We start from the raw sequence: 18,802 nt of genomic DNA, 5'->3' as shown, positions 1-18,802 counted from the left end.
AAGTAACAACTATCACAATACAAAATGAACCTTTAAAAAGTTAGAATCTTAGTATTGACAAAATGTTATGCGTGATCCGGCAATGACCTAGATTAAGGAGTGGAGGATTAAAATGTGTTTAATATTATTGTGTAGAGTGCTTTTTAAAAGTGTTGTTTAATTAAAAATGTAACGAAATATTATTCTTTTTAGATTTGTTTTTTTGAATTTTGACATCAATACATCAAAATTATTGAAAAACACAAAAAAATTAATTTAATATTTTTTCAAACAAAAAATAATTTGAAAAAGCAAAAGTTGCTACAATACTAAAAAGGGCAATTCCCAAATTACTTGTAAGTATAAATTTTTCATACCTTGTCCATAAACATATTTAAATTATTTGACTATTTTTTATAATGACTACGATCTGACATGTAGGGATTATATTGGAATTTTCTAGTTATGCAAGGACTAAGTTGTATTTATCATAAACTTTCAAGTACAGACTTATTTTTAATAAAAATAAAATATAATAGCCAAAATATATCTTTAGAAATTTTATAGATTAAAATACATATTAGCAAAAAATACATGATATGTGTCAAACTTTGAAAGTTTGTAGCACCTATATATATATATATTAAGATAAAAAGAAAATCATCTTTTTTTTTTAAAAAAAAAATAAAATAAAAGCACCAACCTGGACATTATTTATTAGGTGAGAACAATAAGGATATTTAGCATTAAATATAGGTATTCAAGAATGTTAAAAAACCATCTTAATTTAATAACTTAAATTGTTAAGTAAGGTCTTAATATATGATTTATATTCTTCTCTAATACATTCTCTAAGGTGAAAGTCTTTTGGCTTTAAAACTTGCGTAAATTCATATTAATTTGTACATGATTTTTATCAAATAAATAAAGATGATGAAATTCGAATTCGTGATCACTTAGTCATCAAGGTTCTGATACTATATTAAAAAAAATCATATTAACCTAATAACTTAAACTATTAAATAAAATCTCAAGATATGAGTTATATCATTTTCTACCAGAAAAACACTAAAAATAAAACATTTATCCTTTTCAATTATCTTATTTTTCAAGAGTTGGTTAAACAGCCCTATCACAAGACTTACGGTGCTCGGTACTGTTCCATCATGGCCCCATGTATGTGACAAAAGCTAGACCTGTGATCTTTGCCAATCGGAGAAGAGTCATTTTCCAACAGCTATATAAAACTCTGGTTTTCAACAATTAGAAAAGCTAAAAGACCTCTCGAGTTCTTGTGGGGCTTGAAGAAGTTGCGAACAAGAGCAAGACATGAAGCCAAAACAGCAACTACTTCTGTGTCTTTCATGTACAAAGAGACGCAAAGAGTGCTTGAAAACAACTAGTAATTGAAATGTCTCTCGCAGGTATGCATGCCTTTCATGTATCCCTCTTGATTTTATCTGGCTTTCTTTACATGCGAAGAAGAAGACGACAAGTACCAATTAATGTACAATTTATTTCCCTCAATGAAATCTGGCAAATGAATGATCTTTGTCACCGTCGATTGGGTAGAAATTAGACAATCTGGTACGTCTAATCTTCGATGCATGTTGTAGCTTTCAAGACAGTCAATCGATTAGCAACTCACCACACATTAATTTGCAATGGAGACAACAATTCAACTACGTACACACGACAACAAGGACCGACCACCATGCTTGGGTGTGTATGGTAATATTACTTAACTTACGCGTTCTATTTATTTTTATTTATTTTTTATAAAAGAAATTCAATGGAAAGCATTCTTCGATTATTAGATGAGACGTTTCATCATCACGCACCCCAACCTATATATTGATTTAAATTCGGGCTATGTGACCTTAGTGTGTGCTTATAAGCCAAGCAGCTTTTGGTGTAGGCATAAGTGCTGGAAATTAAAGCTGTAATAATTAAAGTTGATAATTATTAAATTACGATTGTTGTTTGTGTGATGTTAGGTTTAAAGACGAGTAAAGAGTGTTTGATTAAATTAATATTAAAAATGATGTTGAAAAAGGGCACATGTAATTGTTTTCCCTATCGAAAAAATAAAAAAAACTAATTTCAATTTCATATACAAATAAGCTTAGGAATTTGTCAAATGAAGAAAACCAAGCTTAGGATTTTTTTTTTCTGTGAAACAAATTTATTTTGTATTTACAAACTAACAAGTCGTAATTATTTGAAAGGTTGAAGGGTAATTTTGTCATATAAAAATAAAATTAATTAACAAGAACTAATTGAGAAGTAATTATTTGAAAGGTTGAAGGACAATTTTTTTATATAAAAATAAAATTAACAAGAACTAATTGAGGAGGGGAAGTCACCATCTCCCTCCTCACATAGCATTCTATGCGAACAATGTATTTTTTTTTTTTTTAAGATTATAAATTTTTTTTTATAATTTATAATTTCATTATTTAATGAGTTTGTTTATTTTAGTCTCATGATCCAAGTTACAAGTTTGATGGGTTAACTCTTTAGCCTATAAATTAATTTTCGTTTTCAAAAAAAAAAAAAAACAAAAAATATTTTGTTTTCATGCATACGACTAAATCTTAAAATGTTTTCCAAACATATTTTCATAAAAAAATTACATCTTTCTCATGTTTTAAAAATCCAAGAAAAGATGAATATCATAACCAATTTATGATCATCCATTATGGTTTGGCCAAAATATCAAAAACCTTTTTTCCAATCTTTTTTTTTAGGGTCCAGATGTAGACTTTAATATCTTTAGGGTGTAAAATTACACGATAAAGATACAAGGTGTAAATAAATGTGATGCTAAAATTCAGACTTTAGAATGGTTAGGATTTAATTTGATAAGGTAGATATTCTCTCATGAAGAGAGATTTGGCTTGAACCTTAGAAACCTTGTATACCTTTGGTAGGGTGCACCAGGAGTAATGCATCTTTCCCTTGCACAACTAGTCCTTTTTCTAGACTCTCGCAGACTATATGTTTCTAATGACCATAATGCTAGATGACGATTCCTAAATATTAATCATAATTTTATAATTAAATACAAAAACCTTTCCAACAAAACACCTCATCAGGAGGCACGATAAAAGCCTCTGTCATCGCCCAATGACGTCGCGACGCGCCCAACGATGTCATGACGCACCCAACAACAATTTGAAAAGGCATTATTCTATCACCTATAATTTAGATTTCTTATTTAACCACCCAAACAGATATAGTTAAGATTGTGAATTTACTTGTAACTTTAGATATTTCAATTATTGATCCAAAGATTTATTTATGATGTCATATAAACTATATGAATTTTATATGACATCACAAGTTTTTCAATTATAAGTTCCTTAGAACTATATGAATTTTTTTTTTCTCTCTTAATATTTTTTAATAACCCCATAATGTCTTTTAAGTGGTTCTCTAAAGACTACATCTATTTATCATCTTAATTATCTTTTTTTTTCCACTAATTTTAGACATACGAAACTTTATTTTTTTTTAACCAATTTTAGGATCAAATTCTCCTAATTTAAGTTTCAATGACTTTATGCCTTGTATGCACATTCAAGCTCTTATACCTAAAACTTGATCTTAAAGCTAACATACTCTTTTTCAGATTTGATGCTAAGATATAAAATCAATAGCCTAAGAAACAATTGTAAATGCAAGTAGGTAATTTACAAAAAAAACAAATAACTATTGAATAAAAAAAACAGAGAGAAAAATAATTTTTAACATGTTAAAACCCTAGGGTGGGATGGCTAAATCAATGCAAAAATAATCCAATAACTTCTATTCATTAGAAAAACCAGACTATTTAGTAATCATATAATCCCTATTATTGAAAAAATATAGAGGAATAATTATAATATGTGGTATGAATCATGAAAATATAAAAACAATAGTTGTGTTATCTTTATGAATTGAATCCATATGGCATTGAAAGTTGTTTATATTTGTTTCTTGGAGAATAAAGATAAATGTGGATAATGACTCAGTTTTTAAGGTAATAATGGTTTGTTGCTTCTACATTAAGATTTCTTGATAAATGAGAAATATATTAGTTAAGGCCTGGTTGATCATGACAAAGGCTAGAGTTAACACTCATACTATTATAAGAAAGATGTATTTTGATTATAGTAAATCTAAAGAGTCGGCACATGAAAATCATGAAAAAACTCCCTAGAAAGTATATAAGTGGTCCATTTATCATACAATTCTACCCAAAGAAAAAAGACTTGAGTAGAAAAGCTGAAAAGATTAAGCAATGAAAGTCCAAGACCTTTAGACCTAAAAGGTTTGTTGATAATGAATGGAATAAATATCAGCCATGATAAAAGTCATCCAAACTCAGTGACAAGAATGATGAATTGATCATTAATCATTAGCATCTCTTGAACTTGAAAAAAAAAATGATAACAAGGTCGGCTAACTAAAATATAGTTCAAAAAGATGTATCATCTAAACAAAAAAGTAATGAAGTATAAAGTTAGACTATATGACATACCAAGAAAATAAGTTTTGGATAAGAAAAGACTAGTTAGTATGTTAGTAATCAACAACGACAATCACCTTCTAGATTGCTAACATATAGTGCTAAATATTAGCCATATATATGATTAATGCTAGATAGGATTGTGCTAATTAGACTAACAATAATACATAATAATAGATATTTGCTAACGATATAATAACTCTATAATAAAGGACCTTAACATGAAGGTCATGAAAGGTTCTAATAAAAACACCATCTCCATCCACTAAGAATGTTACTTTATATTCTAAACAACTTAAAATGCATATTTCTAAAAAAATACATATAAAAATCATTGTGTAGATTATAAGAAACTTTGTATTAAGCAACCACCCACAAGTTAAAAATACAAAGGTAGAGGACAACCATGTAAGCAAGCTAAAAATCAAGCAAGAGCATAAATAAGATAAAGTTGTCCAATACACTAGGTCAATAGTATAAAAAAAACCTAGACCAAAGAAAATAAGTAGTACAAATATAACCTAAAGCCATGCCACCGTAACAAGATAAAAAAGTAGCCTCAATTGTTAGGAACAAAAATAGCCATGTCGATATTCCATTATTTATTCTAAATAAATGAATATGGAGGTGCATTATTTATATCAAAAATAAATAGCCATGTATCATTTGATCAGTATTTATAGCGTTGCACTTTGTATTTTGAGTAGACCAGTGAAGATAGCCAAGATTAACCATCGACTAAGAAGATGATGATTCAAGTTATTGATCGACAATCAATTTCTATTTGAACAAGAGTCTTTCGTAGTTGACGTTGATGAATGTCGCAATTTAATTAGAGCTCTAACACATGATTTATAAGAGAAGGCACACAAATAGAAAGTATGAGTTGTAGGGGGATTCATGTTAAAAAAATCCTTATCTATGAAAGAAGTTTGTATAAAACTATGATTTATAGTTTACATAAAACTTGATCTTTGTAAAATTATAAATAGATCATTTAGCAATTGAAAATAATAATCAATCATATATATATATATTTTCAAGTTTTATGTAATTTATTACTTTTTTTTATCTGCTTAGGGTTAAATTTCTAATAATATTTTCTCTTATGATGATTAATCGATAAATTGACATTTAAATAAAAAAAAATATTAATATTAGCTTTTTTTATACCCCTTAGGATATCAAACTATTGAATGTCATCATTCTTTAAACTAAAAAAGATTAGGAAAATAATAAGCATGAAAGTGTTTATTAAGAAAATATGTGTGTGCGTGAATTTCAAGTTTTAGATGAAGGTTTAATGACATTAGAAGTCTGTAGGGTAATATTTGCTAATTATAAGCTATGATGAAAATAAGTTAAAATAAAAATAAATATTTAATCAAATTTTATTTGTCTTTAACATAGAGATGAATCGTGCACATTTGAATGTGGCATCAATTTATAGAATACTTTGATGCTCTTTTGATCAAACTCCACTATTTCTTGTATTTTTGACATCCATCAAAAGAGCCCTCGTAACCTGCACAGCTAGATGTGGGTTCTCTGGTACAAAAGCTTCATATTTAGTAGAAAAAACTACATCCTCCATGTTTTTTACAATGAAATTCAAGGCAGTCTCCTTTAGTGTCTTGTTGGAACAAGTATCCGAGATTTCTAACACGTCAAGAGCATTAGATGAGTTCAGGAATCTGAGCATATGCCTTTCGCAAAATTTGAGCAGGTATGGAATATCATATTTGTCAGCTGCAAGGGTCAATGAGTAGACATGCTTCTCCAGCTTTTCGCTAGGCAAGCTTCCACTGTAAAGAAATTCTAATAGAGACTCAAGCTCTTGATGGTTCAATTCAGGGAGCATTATGGTGTCGCTTGCAGGAGCTTTGTACGCATCTGAGTCCAGCATGTTCTTAAATATTTCAGATCTTGCTGCCTGGGCGTTTACGAGGACAACAAGTACACAGTTAATTACAAGACATGATTGCTTAAGAATGCTTTTTCGACAAGCATTGGACACAAGATCGAATGTATATTCCAAGCAATTAATAGGTAGGAGCACTTTCCGAGCAATTCCCATAGAATTGAGCTTCGAATTCCGTAGATAATGGAAATATTCATATTGTGTTTGAGCTCACCAGTAATGCTCTGTGTGCAGGTATGGAAGGCCCGTCATTGCCAGGCTTGAGTTGTATGTCCGTGAGAGTTTGATCTTTAAATAAGGCAATAAAGCTACTGAGAAAACTTATCTTCTCATTCAGTTCAGATTCTCTATCCTTCATACTAATCATCCATCTTGGAATATTAGCAAGTGGCTGAGGCTGAAAAGAGAGAGAGAGAAAAGAGCAGTTGTACAATTGTAAGAATTGTAGCTAGGACCTAGAAATACACCTCAAATCAATGATCTTGGTGTTCTTTCTTTAGGTGGTGCTGATGGAAACTCTTAGCCATTGATTATGTATCGCTAATTGCATGTGTCTATATATATATATATATATATATATATAGATATATAAACTAATGAACAAATAAAGAAATCAACTAGCTAGTAGAAAAGCAGAGCTTGCCTTACACGGATTTGGCGAAGAAGGTAGAGAATTGGTGGCCTTGTCAGCTGTTTCATCACTTTCAAGCTTGTTCATCAAGGTGATGACGCTCTTAGCTCCCTCGTAGCATGCTCCGCAAATGGTATTCCTTGGAGGCCTTAAGATCAATGGCATAGAGCAACAAATTGAGCAGTCCATTTGAAGATTTGCCTTTATTTGTATAACAGAAGGAAAGGCAAGGTGAGCTAGGTAGGAGGAGGAAGAGCGAGGAGGAGGAACGGTGTTTCCTCTTTTAAACTCATGCCATCTTTCCTAAATAGTTATCACCAAACCGTTTGTTATACCCGAATATATATACACACATTAAATTATACATATTTGTTACACCTTGAATGAAAAGCCCACACCACCCTTTTCTATAAACAATGAATCAACTAATGCATATATATATATATATACTCATGAACAACAACTACAATGTCTCGTACGTGCAAAGCTGCAAGCAATTTCTTGCGATCATGTAATCAACAATGGTGCCATAAAATATTAGAGTAAAGCTCGGTAGTTGAATGGAAAAAAAAAAGAAAAAAAAAAAAAAAGAAAGAACGAACGAAGGAAAGTGGGTGAAGGAGAGAAAGCCATGTAGTTGGGTGGGTACGGCGTTTGAGTGAGTTCTAAATAAAACTAAGAATAGCCCCTTCGCATAATTGCTTCTTTAAGGGAAGAATCCGAAAGTTAGGACAGAGAGAGGGACTTTCCAACCTTACAACAGCCAACATGTGTGGGGCTTCCACGTCGAAGTAACTACTTTCTCAACACTAAAACGTCATACTAGTATTTTAAGACTAAAACAAAAGCAAAGTAGCATTGCTGTTTTATAATTCAGCCAGCCTGGTTCCTCACACCTTACCCTTCCTAAACCATCTTCTCTAATGATTGTGTGTGTGTATAAAATGAATTTGGATATGTGTATTTTGTCACATAATTCCTTTACAGGTTTTGGGTCATGATTCATAATTTGGTGGTTAAAGCTATACATTAAGAGAAAAACAAAGAGAAAAGCTATAATTTGGTGGTTAAAGCTATATATTTATTTTGGGGCCCACATAAATATACAACAAAGAGAAAAACAAAAAAAAAATCAGAAAATGAAAAAAAAATTGAAAACAAATTAAAAAAATATATATTAGTGGAGAGTGCACGGAGAACGCCTAGAAAATTATCAAAAACTAGTTGGGGAGAATCAAAATATACAAGGTTGGAAAAATTTATAGTTCAATATGGATTGATGAAGGCCTTTTGAATTGAAAAATTGAATTTAAAAAGGAAAATTCAAAATTGAGTGTTTAAAGAATTAATTGAGATTTTTAAGGGTTTAATTAAATTTATTGAGGCTTTAATTGCAAGAAAAAATGATTTTGAGTTTAATTTGGGCTTTAATTAGAAGAAATTGAAATCCAGGACTTAATTGTAATTTTTAAAAGCTAATTTGATTAAATCTAGAGCTTAATTGCACAAATATTGAAATTTGATGGGCAATTAGGGACTTGATTGGAGAAATGCAAAACTAAGGATCAATTTGTAAAAAGTACATAATTTCAAGGACTAAAATCAATAAAATCAAACTAAATTAAAGAAAATAGAAAGATAAATAGTCAATTGAGGGTCAATTTATATAAATTAATAACTAAAAACTAAAATAAAATTAGCTTTTCTAAACATCTCTATGGAGGATCAATTGAATAAAATTAGTTTTATTTCTATTATAAAAATTAGCTTTTCAATGTGGTATTTAATTAATATTAACAACTCTTTTTAATTTATTAGTTCATGTATTTTTTAATTTATTTTATAAAGTATAAATAATGTTTTTTTCTCAATTAAAAAAAAATATTATTCATGTTATCTTTAATCTTGTTAAATCAATTAATTCATATAAATAACTAAATAGTTTAATTTAAAAGTTGGGTTAATAATGGAGTCAAGATTAACGCTGAAGTTAATTACACTTTAAGAAAATTTCATGATGTTTAAACAAAAAAAAGAATTTAACGATTCAAGAAAACTTTTAATCACGACCGGTTATCTAGTTCTAAACATTTCCATTCTCCTCCAATTACAGAATTTCCCGCCCGTCAATACAAATAAATATCGGACGCAGTATTCTCATTATTAGCTTCCTCTTCACACCATCTATATAGTGTCTAATAACAGCAGCAGAATCTATCGAAAACAATGGAAGCAGAGAATATTAGGATTAATAATAATCATACTAAGAAAAGAAGCAGCAGAAAGCCACTGGCAGATTGCACAAACCTTTCACAATCTTCCTCAACATCATCGACTAACAACATTCCTTCTTCTTCTTCTTTTAAGAAACCACCCATTCTCTCTTTTTCTCTTCATAAATTCCCAAACGCTAAAAACAAACCTGGATCCACCCCCTCCCACAAGACCCCTGCTTCCGAATCCGCCGCCGTTTCGCCCCAGACACCTTCTCACCCACCTGAATCCTCTCCTCTTCCTGGTAATCTAGGGTTTCCAGTTCGTTTCTATTTTTTTATCGAGTAATTGCTCTTTGCGTGATTTTAGATTTATGGGTTTTTGTTATCTTATTAACTTTTGCCATGAATGATATTATTCTTTAATGGGTTTTTACCCTTTTTGTGAATTGTTGTTGATATAGCACAATTCGATTTCTCTATGTTATTTTTTGGATGCAATATTATTGTGGAGGGAGTATGCTTGTTTGGTAAATTTCTCCGGCTTTATGTATTTATTTATTTACTGAATTCTGAGAGCTAATGAGATTGATCATGTTTTGTGATGTGAGATATTTAGGAAGTTTTAGTGATGAGATTTTTGAGCCGCATTCAGTTTACACTCGGAGACAGTCTACCGAAGGTAAAAGGAAGAGTAAAGGGAGGGCAACTTTCACTCCTGCACCGAAGACCGAATTCGCCCCGTAAAGTTTCATTCACTATCTTTGTTTTTTTTTTTTTTTTTTTCCTTTTACCCACTTAATACGAAGTCATTAACATGAAGATAAATACACGTATAGAGATTGTTATAACTGTGATTCGAAACAGCCATCTACTTTACATCGTTTGTGTGATGAATGAATCATCAATTTACCTAGGTTTGTATTTAGAAGAGCTGGCAGTGCATAGCATTTTGTTGACAATGTCTAACTGGACTTTTATTGTTTGAAAAAGCATCTACTCCCTCTGTAAATGAATAAGTGATTGAATTGTGGGATTTTGAATGTTGATGGCTTTGTGGTATTTAGTGCCAATTGTGAATTCACATGTTAAAACAGGATAGCTACTTATGTTCTAGAGGTCTGTGATCTTTTAGCAATTCAATTTCTAATAATTTGAAACTCTGTGCAAAGTGGAGGGATAAAAGGGTCTAAAAGGATGTAAATGTTTTTTTTTTTTTTCCTTATTGGAACTCATGTTATTTATTTTGGTTTCCTCTCTCATACTTGTATTCTGATGGATGCTGAAGGTGTAGTAAACAACATTATGCTTAAACTTGGTGAAACTGAGCTCAGCTTTCCTTAGGTTCTCAGACTTTGATATTGGTCGAACACAGATATGAAAAGCCTTGAAGTCCATGAACTGAAATCTTAGCAATTGTAATAGCATATGCTGCTTCAACCAAAAACTTATTTTTGTTGTTGCATGAAAATATTGCTAAATGGTTTAATTCCATCTAATATTTTGCTCCAATGTGCTTCCATATGTATTCATTCATGTGCAGATTCTCTCATTATAGATCTTTCTGATTGATGAAAAACAAATGTTTTGTCATACCATTATGCTCTCTCAACCTTGTTTCAAGTCTTCATTAACAAAAGTCTTTCTGGTTTTGCCTCCATTGCAGGTATAAAATGAATAATGTTGGAGTTACTTGTCCATCCAAGTCTTTGGCAGTGCATCGCAAAAAGGTTGGGGGATCAATGTAGTCCGTACTTCTAATCATTGGCTTCGGGCATTGTTTTCACTATTGTTAAGCAAATCAGTTCTAACTCTAAAATTTTGTAAGGAGGAGTGCATCTCCTGGTCATTGGGTCATTTTGATTTATTTGCTCACATGGATGATTTCTATTGTTATTGATACCTTCTCCCATTGATTTCAAGCTGAGAAATTTGGGCTGTGCTCTTATAAAGAAGCATTTGATAAGTTCTGCACTCTTTTAGCTTTCTGAAGCACTTTTACTATTTTCTTTAAGGAGCATAATCAGGTTACATCCTGTATAATGTTCGAGTATTTATTTGAAGCATCGCTGGCAATTTTAAGGGAATTAATAATTGTTCTTCTCTGTGGTCATGAAATAGTTTGTCCTACATAGAGTCGGTTGTTAATTTAGCTGTTCTGTTTCTTCTTGCATCATTTTGTAAATTAGCTTTCTTGCTCTAGATTTTAAAAGAAATGCATATCTAAACTCATTTAGCTTGACTTTTAACTCTACGATGATTTTACAGAAACGATGTGGGGCAATGTCTGATGGAGATGGGAAGAAGCATGCCCTGCCACAGGATTTTATTAAGCAGCAGAGAGCTTACTTTGCAGAAATCGATGCATTTGAACTCTCAGAGGAGGAGGTTGGTTCAAGTAATGAGTTGGACTGATTGGATCGAGATGGAGAGTATTCTACACTATAGGATGAGCTATCAAGTCAGACTAACCATGAAATTTTACATGTATAAGTAGAATAGTTTAATACTCATGTTCTGCTGTAAATGCCTCCTCACTCGCGTGCTTGACAATGTTTGGGTGTAGTTTAATGCACGGAAAATCCTTGGGCGAAAGATTGTGTCTTTTCACAGATAAATGCTCAAGGAAACGAACCTAGATAGAGTTCTCTGCAATTTTCCAAGTTCTATTTTGCAGGGAGTAAAATTTACGGGTAATGAGTTTTCTGTTTACAAGATTTGTAAATATTATGCATTTATTTCATTTTTTTCCGGCCATTTGAGTTTCTGATTCTTGTTTCTACACAATTTTTAGGGGAACAATGTTGCAAGCTCTAGCTTCTTAGATGGGCAAAACATCTTGAATGATTTCACAATTTCCACTCTCCTTTGTTTCCTTATCCAGTTCATGGGATGGTAATGGTTTTTCTCCGTTACTCCAGTTCCTTCAAAGGGACCATTTGTGCTCTAACACGGTGAGTCTGCACTGGTAAAAATCTTGAATTGCAATCATAAGGATGCAGATTGAAGTAATTTTGAGAGCAGCAGCACTCAAATTTATACCAAGATTTTTTTCAGATTAGGCTTTAATTATCTGATGTATATCTGCTGAAATGGAGAATTGTCTCTAATTTTTTTCCTCCGAGCCAATGGAATCACAGCCGAGTTATTTTCCTTTTTATTTTGGGCTATGATAATATGAAATTGAGTCTCTGTTGAGTGAAATGTAGGAATGGGTCAATAATTTGCTTGTCATAACAAAATAAAACCATACACATCAATCACGGATATCAGCTCACTAACTTTTAATGTGACATCCAAGAAGGAAAAAAAATTAATCAGAATTTACAATTTATAGACCCATTTTAAGTAACAAAGAACATTCACATCATTGAAAAAAATAGAAAATATGAAAAAACAAACAACAATTGATATTTACATACATGAACTCATACACGGTTCATGCAATTTTTAAGTAATAACCTAATTAAGATTTATAATTCCTAAGCTAATTTTGAGCTATGATACATATATACATAAGCGAAATCTAATAACACAAACATCAAGAAACTTTTTTGCATTTAATGCGATATCCGAGAAGAAACCTAGGCAGGTAGTGTTTAAGCTCATGGGCTGCTTTTTAGCAACCAGAAAAACACAACTCATTGTCATGCCATTATTGTAGACACTGGTTTGTAGAATATAGCAACGTGGATGCTTTATCTAGCTATGTAAGTTTGAAACGTGCACACATAGCATTATTATTGACATTGAAACTACTTCCAGTCTCTTTTGCTTTGCTAGTTATGGTGCCATGATGTCTGGTCAGAGTATGGATGCTCCTGCAGCCCTAACAGCCGCCTAGATGCATCACCATAATCTCGGTGGCGGATCTATGGCTGCGTTGTGATTAGCTTTTTTAATGTATAACTTTTTAAAAGTATAAATCATATTTTATAAAAGTCAAGAAAATAGATAATAGATAATAGAATGTCAAGAAAATAAGCAACTTTCTATCGTCGCCATAACTATTATTTAGGTTAAGATGGTATTGTGGTGTAGATTTCATCTTGTTCTGCTCAAAAATATAAACTGACAGTGGCTTCTTACCCCTACCCCCCTCTAGGGTAGCCCCACAGTGAGATGTAACCTAATACTTCAAATATTCACAATACTTGTGCAGTAGTGGAGCCCAGATTTTTTTAAATGAGAGGACAAATTACTAATAAATATTTAATATTATATATTATGTATAGATGTGTTATATATAAAAATTAATTTGAAATATATATATATATATATATATATATCAGCTAAAGTTAAGTGAAATTAATTTAAAAATATTTTTTAAACTGAAAAAACTTACATTATAATTATTATTTTCAAGATTTTATATTTTAAAACTGTTTCATAATGATTTTATTTTTAATCTCATTAAAAATATCTTTCTCAATATATACAACAAATTTTTATTTATCTATTTCTAAATTTTTTAAGGATTAGAAGAGTTTTTGACAGCAATTTTATGCTAACATATGGTACATAACATTTAAAATTATAGCTTAAAAGGATTGTTTAAAAATTAATGTTGTTCTTCCTGACTTGTTGTGTTATACAAGTAGATTAAACATAAAAATTAAATATTTTTTTTAATTTATTTATTATGTCCTTAATTTTTTTAGTTGTTCTGTACTTCATTTTTTATTATTAGTAAATTCATTATCATCATTTTTCATATAAAATTCATATCAAAATACTTATCAATTCATCAAAACTCATTTTAATTTATACCTATTAGCATATAATATTACCCATAAACATATTAATTCAACAAACTCATAAATTATTATAAACCCTAACATTTTTAATAACTAATTATAAGAAAATAAAACTAAAATTATATAATGAAAGAAATAGAAAAGTAACACAACTTTATATTAGTTTTGATCAACTTCTTTTTTATTATATCATGTTTGATTTAGCTGTTAAATCTTTATAATTTATTTATTTTGAATATTAATTTATATACTATTAATTTATATGAATCATTTAAAAATGTAATACAGCTTTATACCATGGAATATTTAAAGTGAGAACATGAGTGGCAATGGATGTTAATTGGGAGGGGGAGGGGGCAATTTCTTGCCCCAGCTCCGCCACTGTACGTGCATAAACAATTATAAATGCGTTACGATTTATTCAAAACTGAATAAAAATGTATTTGGGATCCGAAAAACACCTATGAGAGCTGCTGGAACGGATTGGAGGATACCGGACCTGAACTAGATAGTGGAGGCACATGCGCCTCACGCCCTGGCGCGTGGAACACAATGTGGAGAGCTGGCGCGTCCCACACGTCAATCCTGCTTGATTTTTGTCGGGTTTGAGGCTGTTAATTAGCTACATTTTTGGGTGGATTGCAGCTTGGCTGTGATGGGTTGTGTCCTTGCATGAGGAAAGCGAAAGTTAAAATCAACCAAATCAAAAATCTTGAAATTATGCTTCTCTCTTTTTTTCTCGACGTTGCTTAAAGCACAAAAAACCTATTATTATTATTATTATTATTATGATATATATATATATATATATATTTATTTATTAATATTGATATCTGAATACATTTACACAAAACTTGATTAATTTTATAAATTTTAAAATTAATAATTATATAAATTTTTAATAATTCTAAAAACACTTGAATTCATAGTCATTAAAATTCAATAACTGAATAGTTAAATTATCCTCAGAATTATTTTTAACAATGAAGTTCGTGGTTAGCTCCGGTAAACATAACAGGTTTATTTGTTAATGGCCGATGGAAGTCACCATAAAATTTGACTTTCAAGTGACATGTGGCATATTTCAACTGGTGGTATTTAACATTAAAAGAAACTTTTTATTAATAAAATCTTGTGAGCTTCAAAAAAAAAAAAAAAAAAAAAAATAGCAACTTTCCAACCACAGACACATTTTCCCAAGTAAAAAGTTGGCAGCTAAGCACGACCATTTCTTGAAAAAAATAGTACTTGTTAAACACCCCCAATTTTAAGTTGAAATTAACACAATATTTTTTCTGTTTAAATTTTTTAAAAGATTTAAAATCCTATTCTCTTAATTTGAAAATCAATAATTTGTTTAGGGTACTTGTTTCCTTCACTAATTTATCAGAATTAAATTTATTGATTTGAAATCGATATTGATTTGAAGCTATTAAACTCTTTTTTTTTCTTAGTTATGATATTAAAATGATATAATTAAAAATTATAAAAGTATTTTTTATAGGATTAGACTATTAAATCAGAATTAAATTTAAACTAGAATTAATTTTTTATAAAATGTTTTTAATGTTTAGTTTTATGGGAGCTTTGTTTTACTTGTTATCTGTCGTTTGGATATTCTAAAATTAGACTAAAAAATCATGTCTGAGCCAAATTTTTTTACTTTTTTTTCATATTTAATATTTGTTCTAGATACTATTTTATTTTCTTTTATGCTTTCAGATTATGATTTTTTTCTAAGTAGAAATAAATTTTATAACATATTTAAAAAACTTTATAAATCTTTTTTCAGAAGCAAAAATAAAAAGATGTATTTTTCATAAAATAAAACTAATATATATTTGTAAATCTTTTTACTCATTAAAATCTATTTTTCTATAATTTTTTTTTCCTAGCTTCAGCATTCATCTAATATTCTTCAGGGTTGGTTGGCTTAATAGGTGTTTTTTGTTTTTGGTGAAGGTTGGCTTAATAGTTAGTGGCCGTTTGGATATGTTGCAGCGGTCGCGGTTGAAATGAAAATATGCAATATAGTATCTGATTAACACCAACCATGTTTTTTTATTGATGTGGGTCCTAATCCAAAACTAAGGTTGGACTTTAATTTTTGAAAAGCAATTACCACTTGCTTTTCATGTGTTTTGCCTTCTCTCTCATCACCGACACTTTCCCCTTGCTTTCCCAACGGTCCCAAACTTAAGAGGTCTTGTCTTTGGTTTTTATGTTTCGACTCTCACAGCCTATCCATTTCCAAACCTCAGCAGCTTAGGAAAGAGAAAAGTTCCCAATCTGTTTTTTTGTTTTTGATAAGGTTTATTTTACCCTTATAACTTATAATTTTTTGTCGCCTTGTTATTAATATGGGGTTTAATTTTTATTTTATTCTACGACTGGCTATTTTTTAAAAAATTATTTAATCTATCTTTTTTAAATAGCAATTATTCTTATATTGTTTTTTTAGTTTTATAATGTACCAAAGAAGTTATTGTAATTTATTTTTATTTTTTCTTTTATATTTGATTAAAAAATAACCTCTAAGATAAAAAAAAACAAAAAAAAACATATGAATTAAAAAAAAAGTCAGGTCAAATATTTTCATGCTTATTGTATTTTGTTTTTATGAAAGATATTAATTTTTTATTTTAATATTTAATTACCATTAACAAATTTTTCTCAACTTATCACTTCTTAGATTTTTATATTTATTTTATTAAATTTAAATAAAATCTTTACATTTTTCAATTAAAAAAATTCACAATACAATAAAATGCATTTACAAAATTGGCGCTTTTTTTTTTTCCCCATGGCATAGCACTAAGAATTTATTTTAGTATTTATTGGCATAATTCTAATTTATTTGACTAAATTGAAGATTTGATAATTAAAGGAATATAATTTTTTTAAAAAGTTTTGTTTAAAATTACAATGTTATTTTTTCCAGGAAAATACTATTTGGTTGATGCTGGATATCCAAACGAGTATGGATATTTGGGTCCCTACAAAGACGAGAGGTATCACTTCTAAGAATTTAGACGTCGTGGACAACCAAGTGGTCGGAAAGAAGTGTTTAATCGTGCACACTCGTCACTACGTAACGTGATCGAACGTTCTTTTGAGGTATGGAAACAGAGGTGGAAAATTTTGCAAAACATGCCTACTTATCCATACAAAACACAAGTTGAGATTGTAGTTGTATCAATGATACTATATAATTATATTAGAAGGAGATCGCAAGATGATGCAGTTTTTTCTGAGTATGATCGCAATCCCAATTTAATTCCAGATGACTTTTTACCTGATATTGTTCAGGCTTCGGTCGTTCAAGGCTCACAGAGGCCTTCACGTATGAATTTTATACGTGATGAAATTGCAAATAGTTTGATGGAATAATAAAGGAGTACATTAATGTACAATGATTTTTCATTTTGTTATGTAATCATAATTACAAAACACCTATGTTTTGGAGTTATATATGTCCTTTTAATTAATTCAAATCAAATATAAAACACAAACCATATTACGTATTTGGGAGTGTGGTTGCTGTTGCTTTTCGAAGTGTTTTTCACTAAAAAAAAAAAAGCATGCCAATCATTCAAAGCAAAAAAAAAAAATTCAATTTTTTTGAAAAGTGCTTTTTGAACCACAGTTTTACCAAACACAAAACTGTTTTTTTTTTTTTACCACAATTTCAACCACAGTTTTTTAACCAAACACAAGAAACTGCTTTTTTTAAAACCACAACTTCAACCACAATTTTAACCAAACATCAACTTTTTTTTAAATCAACCTAACAAAAAGTACTTTTTATTAAACTATTTTTTTTCAAATCGTAACCACAAAAGCTATCACAATACCAAACACGCTCTTAATAGTTACTAAGGTGTAATTTTTTATTTTTTTTACCTCTCTCCAGGTTCAAACGCTTAGAGCGAGTATCTAAGAGAACTTGGACAAGTATCCGCGAGTAGCAGTTGAAAAAATAAATTAACGCATATAGTCGCCCCCCAAACAGTATAAGGGACAGCATAAATGACAGACATAACAACGAACATGATGTTGAAGTGGAAGTTTGAGCTCTCCGACAACAGTAAACATGCTGTCTTGCTCTAGATAGATAGGCCTCATTCCGAGGGTGATCGATGTTCAATATAGACCCTCGGATTATGGCTTGGAACGAAAGGTGGATTCGATGAAGGGTTGTTACTTGTTAGAGATCGATCCAGTACTCAATTAGAATATATTCTGTCAAATTATTTGATAGAATTAACAACAACAAAAATCAAATTACCAAACGGCCAACCTTTCTCAGGCCATGTTTCCTGAAAAAGTCCTTCTTTTTGGCTATGAAAGAGACGTAAAAAATCTGTTGGCTTATTCCGTTTGTAAAGTAGATCCATTTTCTTCTTAGAATTATAAAGATTTTCTTACTATTCTAATATATATACCGTTGAATTTATCGACACAACATGATTTTTTTACTAACTCTGTAGGTTAATTTATTGGTTAGATATATAACTAATCATTTATTTGTCAGTCTATTAATCAGTAATTACTATCGCAGATTAACCCACATAAATTGATTATTGTTTAATTTTATCATTTAAATTATCAATATAATTACTAATGAGTCTTAAATTATCAACACGATTTTAGTTGATAAAACAATTCTTTTAATAAATCTATCAATAAATGATAAAAACACAATTTTTATACCAACAAAAACCCAACAAAATGTAAATCAAGTACTTGAGGGTCTAGCCTATTGGTCAACAGCAAGGCTTGTCTTTG

General features: G+C 30.1%; 2 protein-coding genes across 4 annotated transcripts; one reads left to right on the top strand and one right to left on the bottom strand.

Annotated features, from left to right (window-relative positions):
- Window positions 1–5,855: 5,855 nt before the first annotated feature.
- On the bottom strand, window positions 5,856–7,603 carry LOC118040569 (BTB/POZ domain-containing protein At3g56230). 2 transcript variants are annotated; one of them, XM_035047534.2, is made up of 3 exons: window positions 7,062–7,603; window positions 6,628–6,810; window positions 5,856–6,425 (listed from the first exon to the last, which is right to left on the bottom strand). In XM_035047534.2, the coding sequence occupies exons 1-3, from the start codon at window positions 7,110–7,112 to the stop codon at window positions 5,964–5,966; spliced, it is 696 nt and encodes a 231-aa protein (XP_034903425.1). In that variant the 5' UTR covers window positions 7,113–7,603; the 3' UTR covers window positions 5,856–5,963. The 2 variants fall into 2 exon arrangements, with proteins under 2 accessions (XP_034903425.1, XP_034903424.1); XM_035047533.2 differs by having other exon boundaries at window positions 7,057–7,601.
- Window positions 7,604–9,204: 1,601 nt separating this feature from the next.
- On the top strand, window positions 9,205–12,403 carry LOC118040568 (uncharacterized). Of its 2 annotated transcripts, XR_012167659.1 has the most exons (5): window positions 9,205–9,562; window positions 9,877–10,000; window positions 10,924–10,987; window positions 11,526–11,950; window positions 12,052–12,403. XR_012167659.1 is itself a non-coding variant. In XM_073403906.1 (4 exons), the coding sequence occupies exons 1-4, from the start codon at window positions 9,271–9,273 to the stop codon at window positions 11,670–11,672; spliced, it is 627 nt and encodes a 208-aa protein (XP_073260007.1). In that variant the 5' UTR covers window positions 9,205–9,270; the 3' UTR covers window positions 11,673–12,003. The 2 variants fall into 2 exon arrangements, 1 of the variants encoding a protein (XP_073260007.1); XM_073403906.1 differs by lacking the exon at window positions 12,052–12,403 and having other exon boundaries at window positions 11,526–12,003.
- The last annotated feature ends 6,399 nt before the right edge of the window (window positions 12,404–18,802 follow it).

The sequence above is a fragment of the Populus alba genome, chromosome 13 (assembly GCF_005239225.2).
Source record: "Populus alba chromosome 13, ASM523922v2, whole genome shotgun sequence".
In the NCBI taxonomy this organism is placed as follows: domain Eukaryota; kingdom Viridiplantae; phylum Streptophyta; class Magnoliopsida; order Malpighiales; family Salicaceae; genus Populus; species Populus alba.
Note: the sequence above shows the minus strand (reverse complement) of the source record. Positions and strands in the feature narration are given on the sequence as shown.

Coding starts and splice junctions, on each gene's coding strand:
- LOC118040568 (XM_073403906.1), top strand. CDS start 9,271: ATGGAAGCAGAGAATATTAGGATTAATAATAATCATACTAAGAAAAGA. Junction 9,563..9,876: donor TGAATCCTCTCCTCTTCCTG/GTAATCTAGGGT, acceptor TGAGATATTTAG/GAAGTTTTAGTGATGAGATT. Junction 10,988..11,525: donor TGGCAGTGCATCGCAAAAAG/GTTGGGGGATCA, acceptor ATGATTTTACAG/AAACGATGTGGGGCAATGTC.
- LOC118040569 (XM_035047533.2), bottom strand. CDS start 7,233: ATGGACTGCTCAATTTGTTGCTCTATGCCATTGATCTTAAGGCCTCCA. Junction 6,811..7,056: donor CTTCGCCAAATCCGTGTAAG/GCAAGCTCTGCT, acceptor CTCTCTTTTCAG/CCTCAGCCACTTGCTAATAT. Junction 6,426..6,627: donor CTGCACACAGAGCATTACTG/GTGAGCTCAAAC, acceptor GTAAACGCCCAG/GCAGCAAGATCTGAAATATT.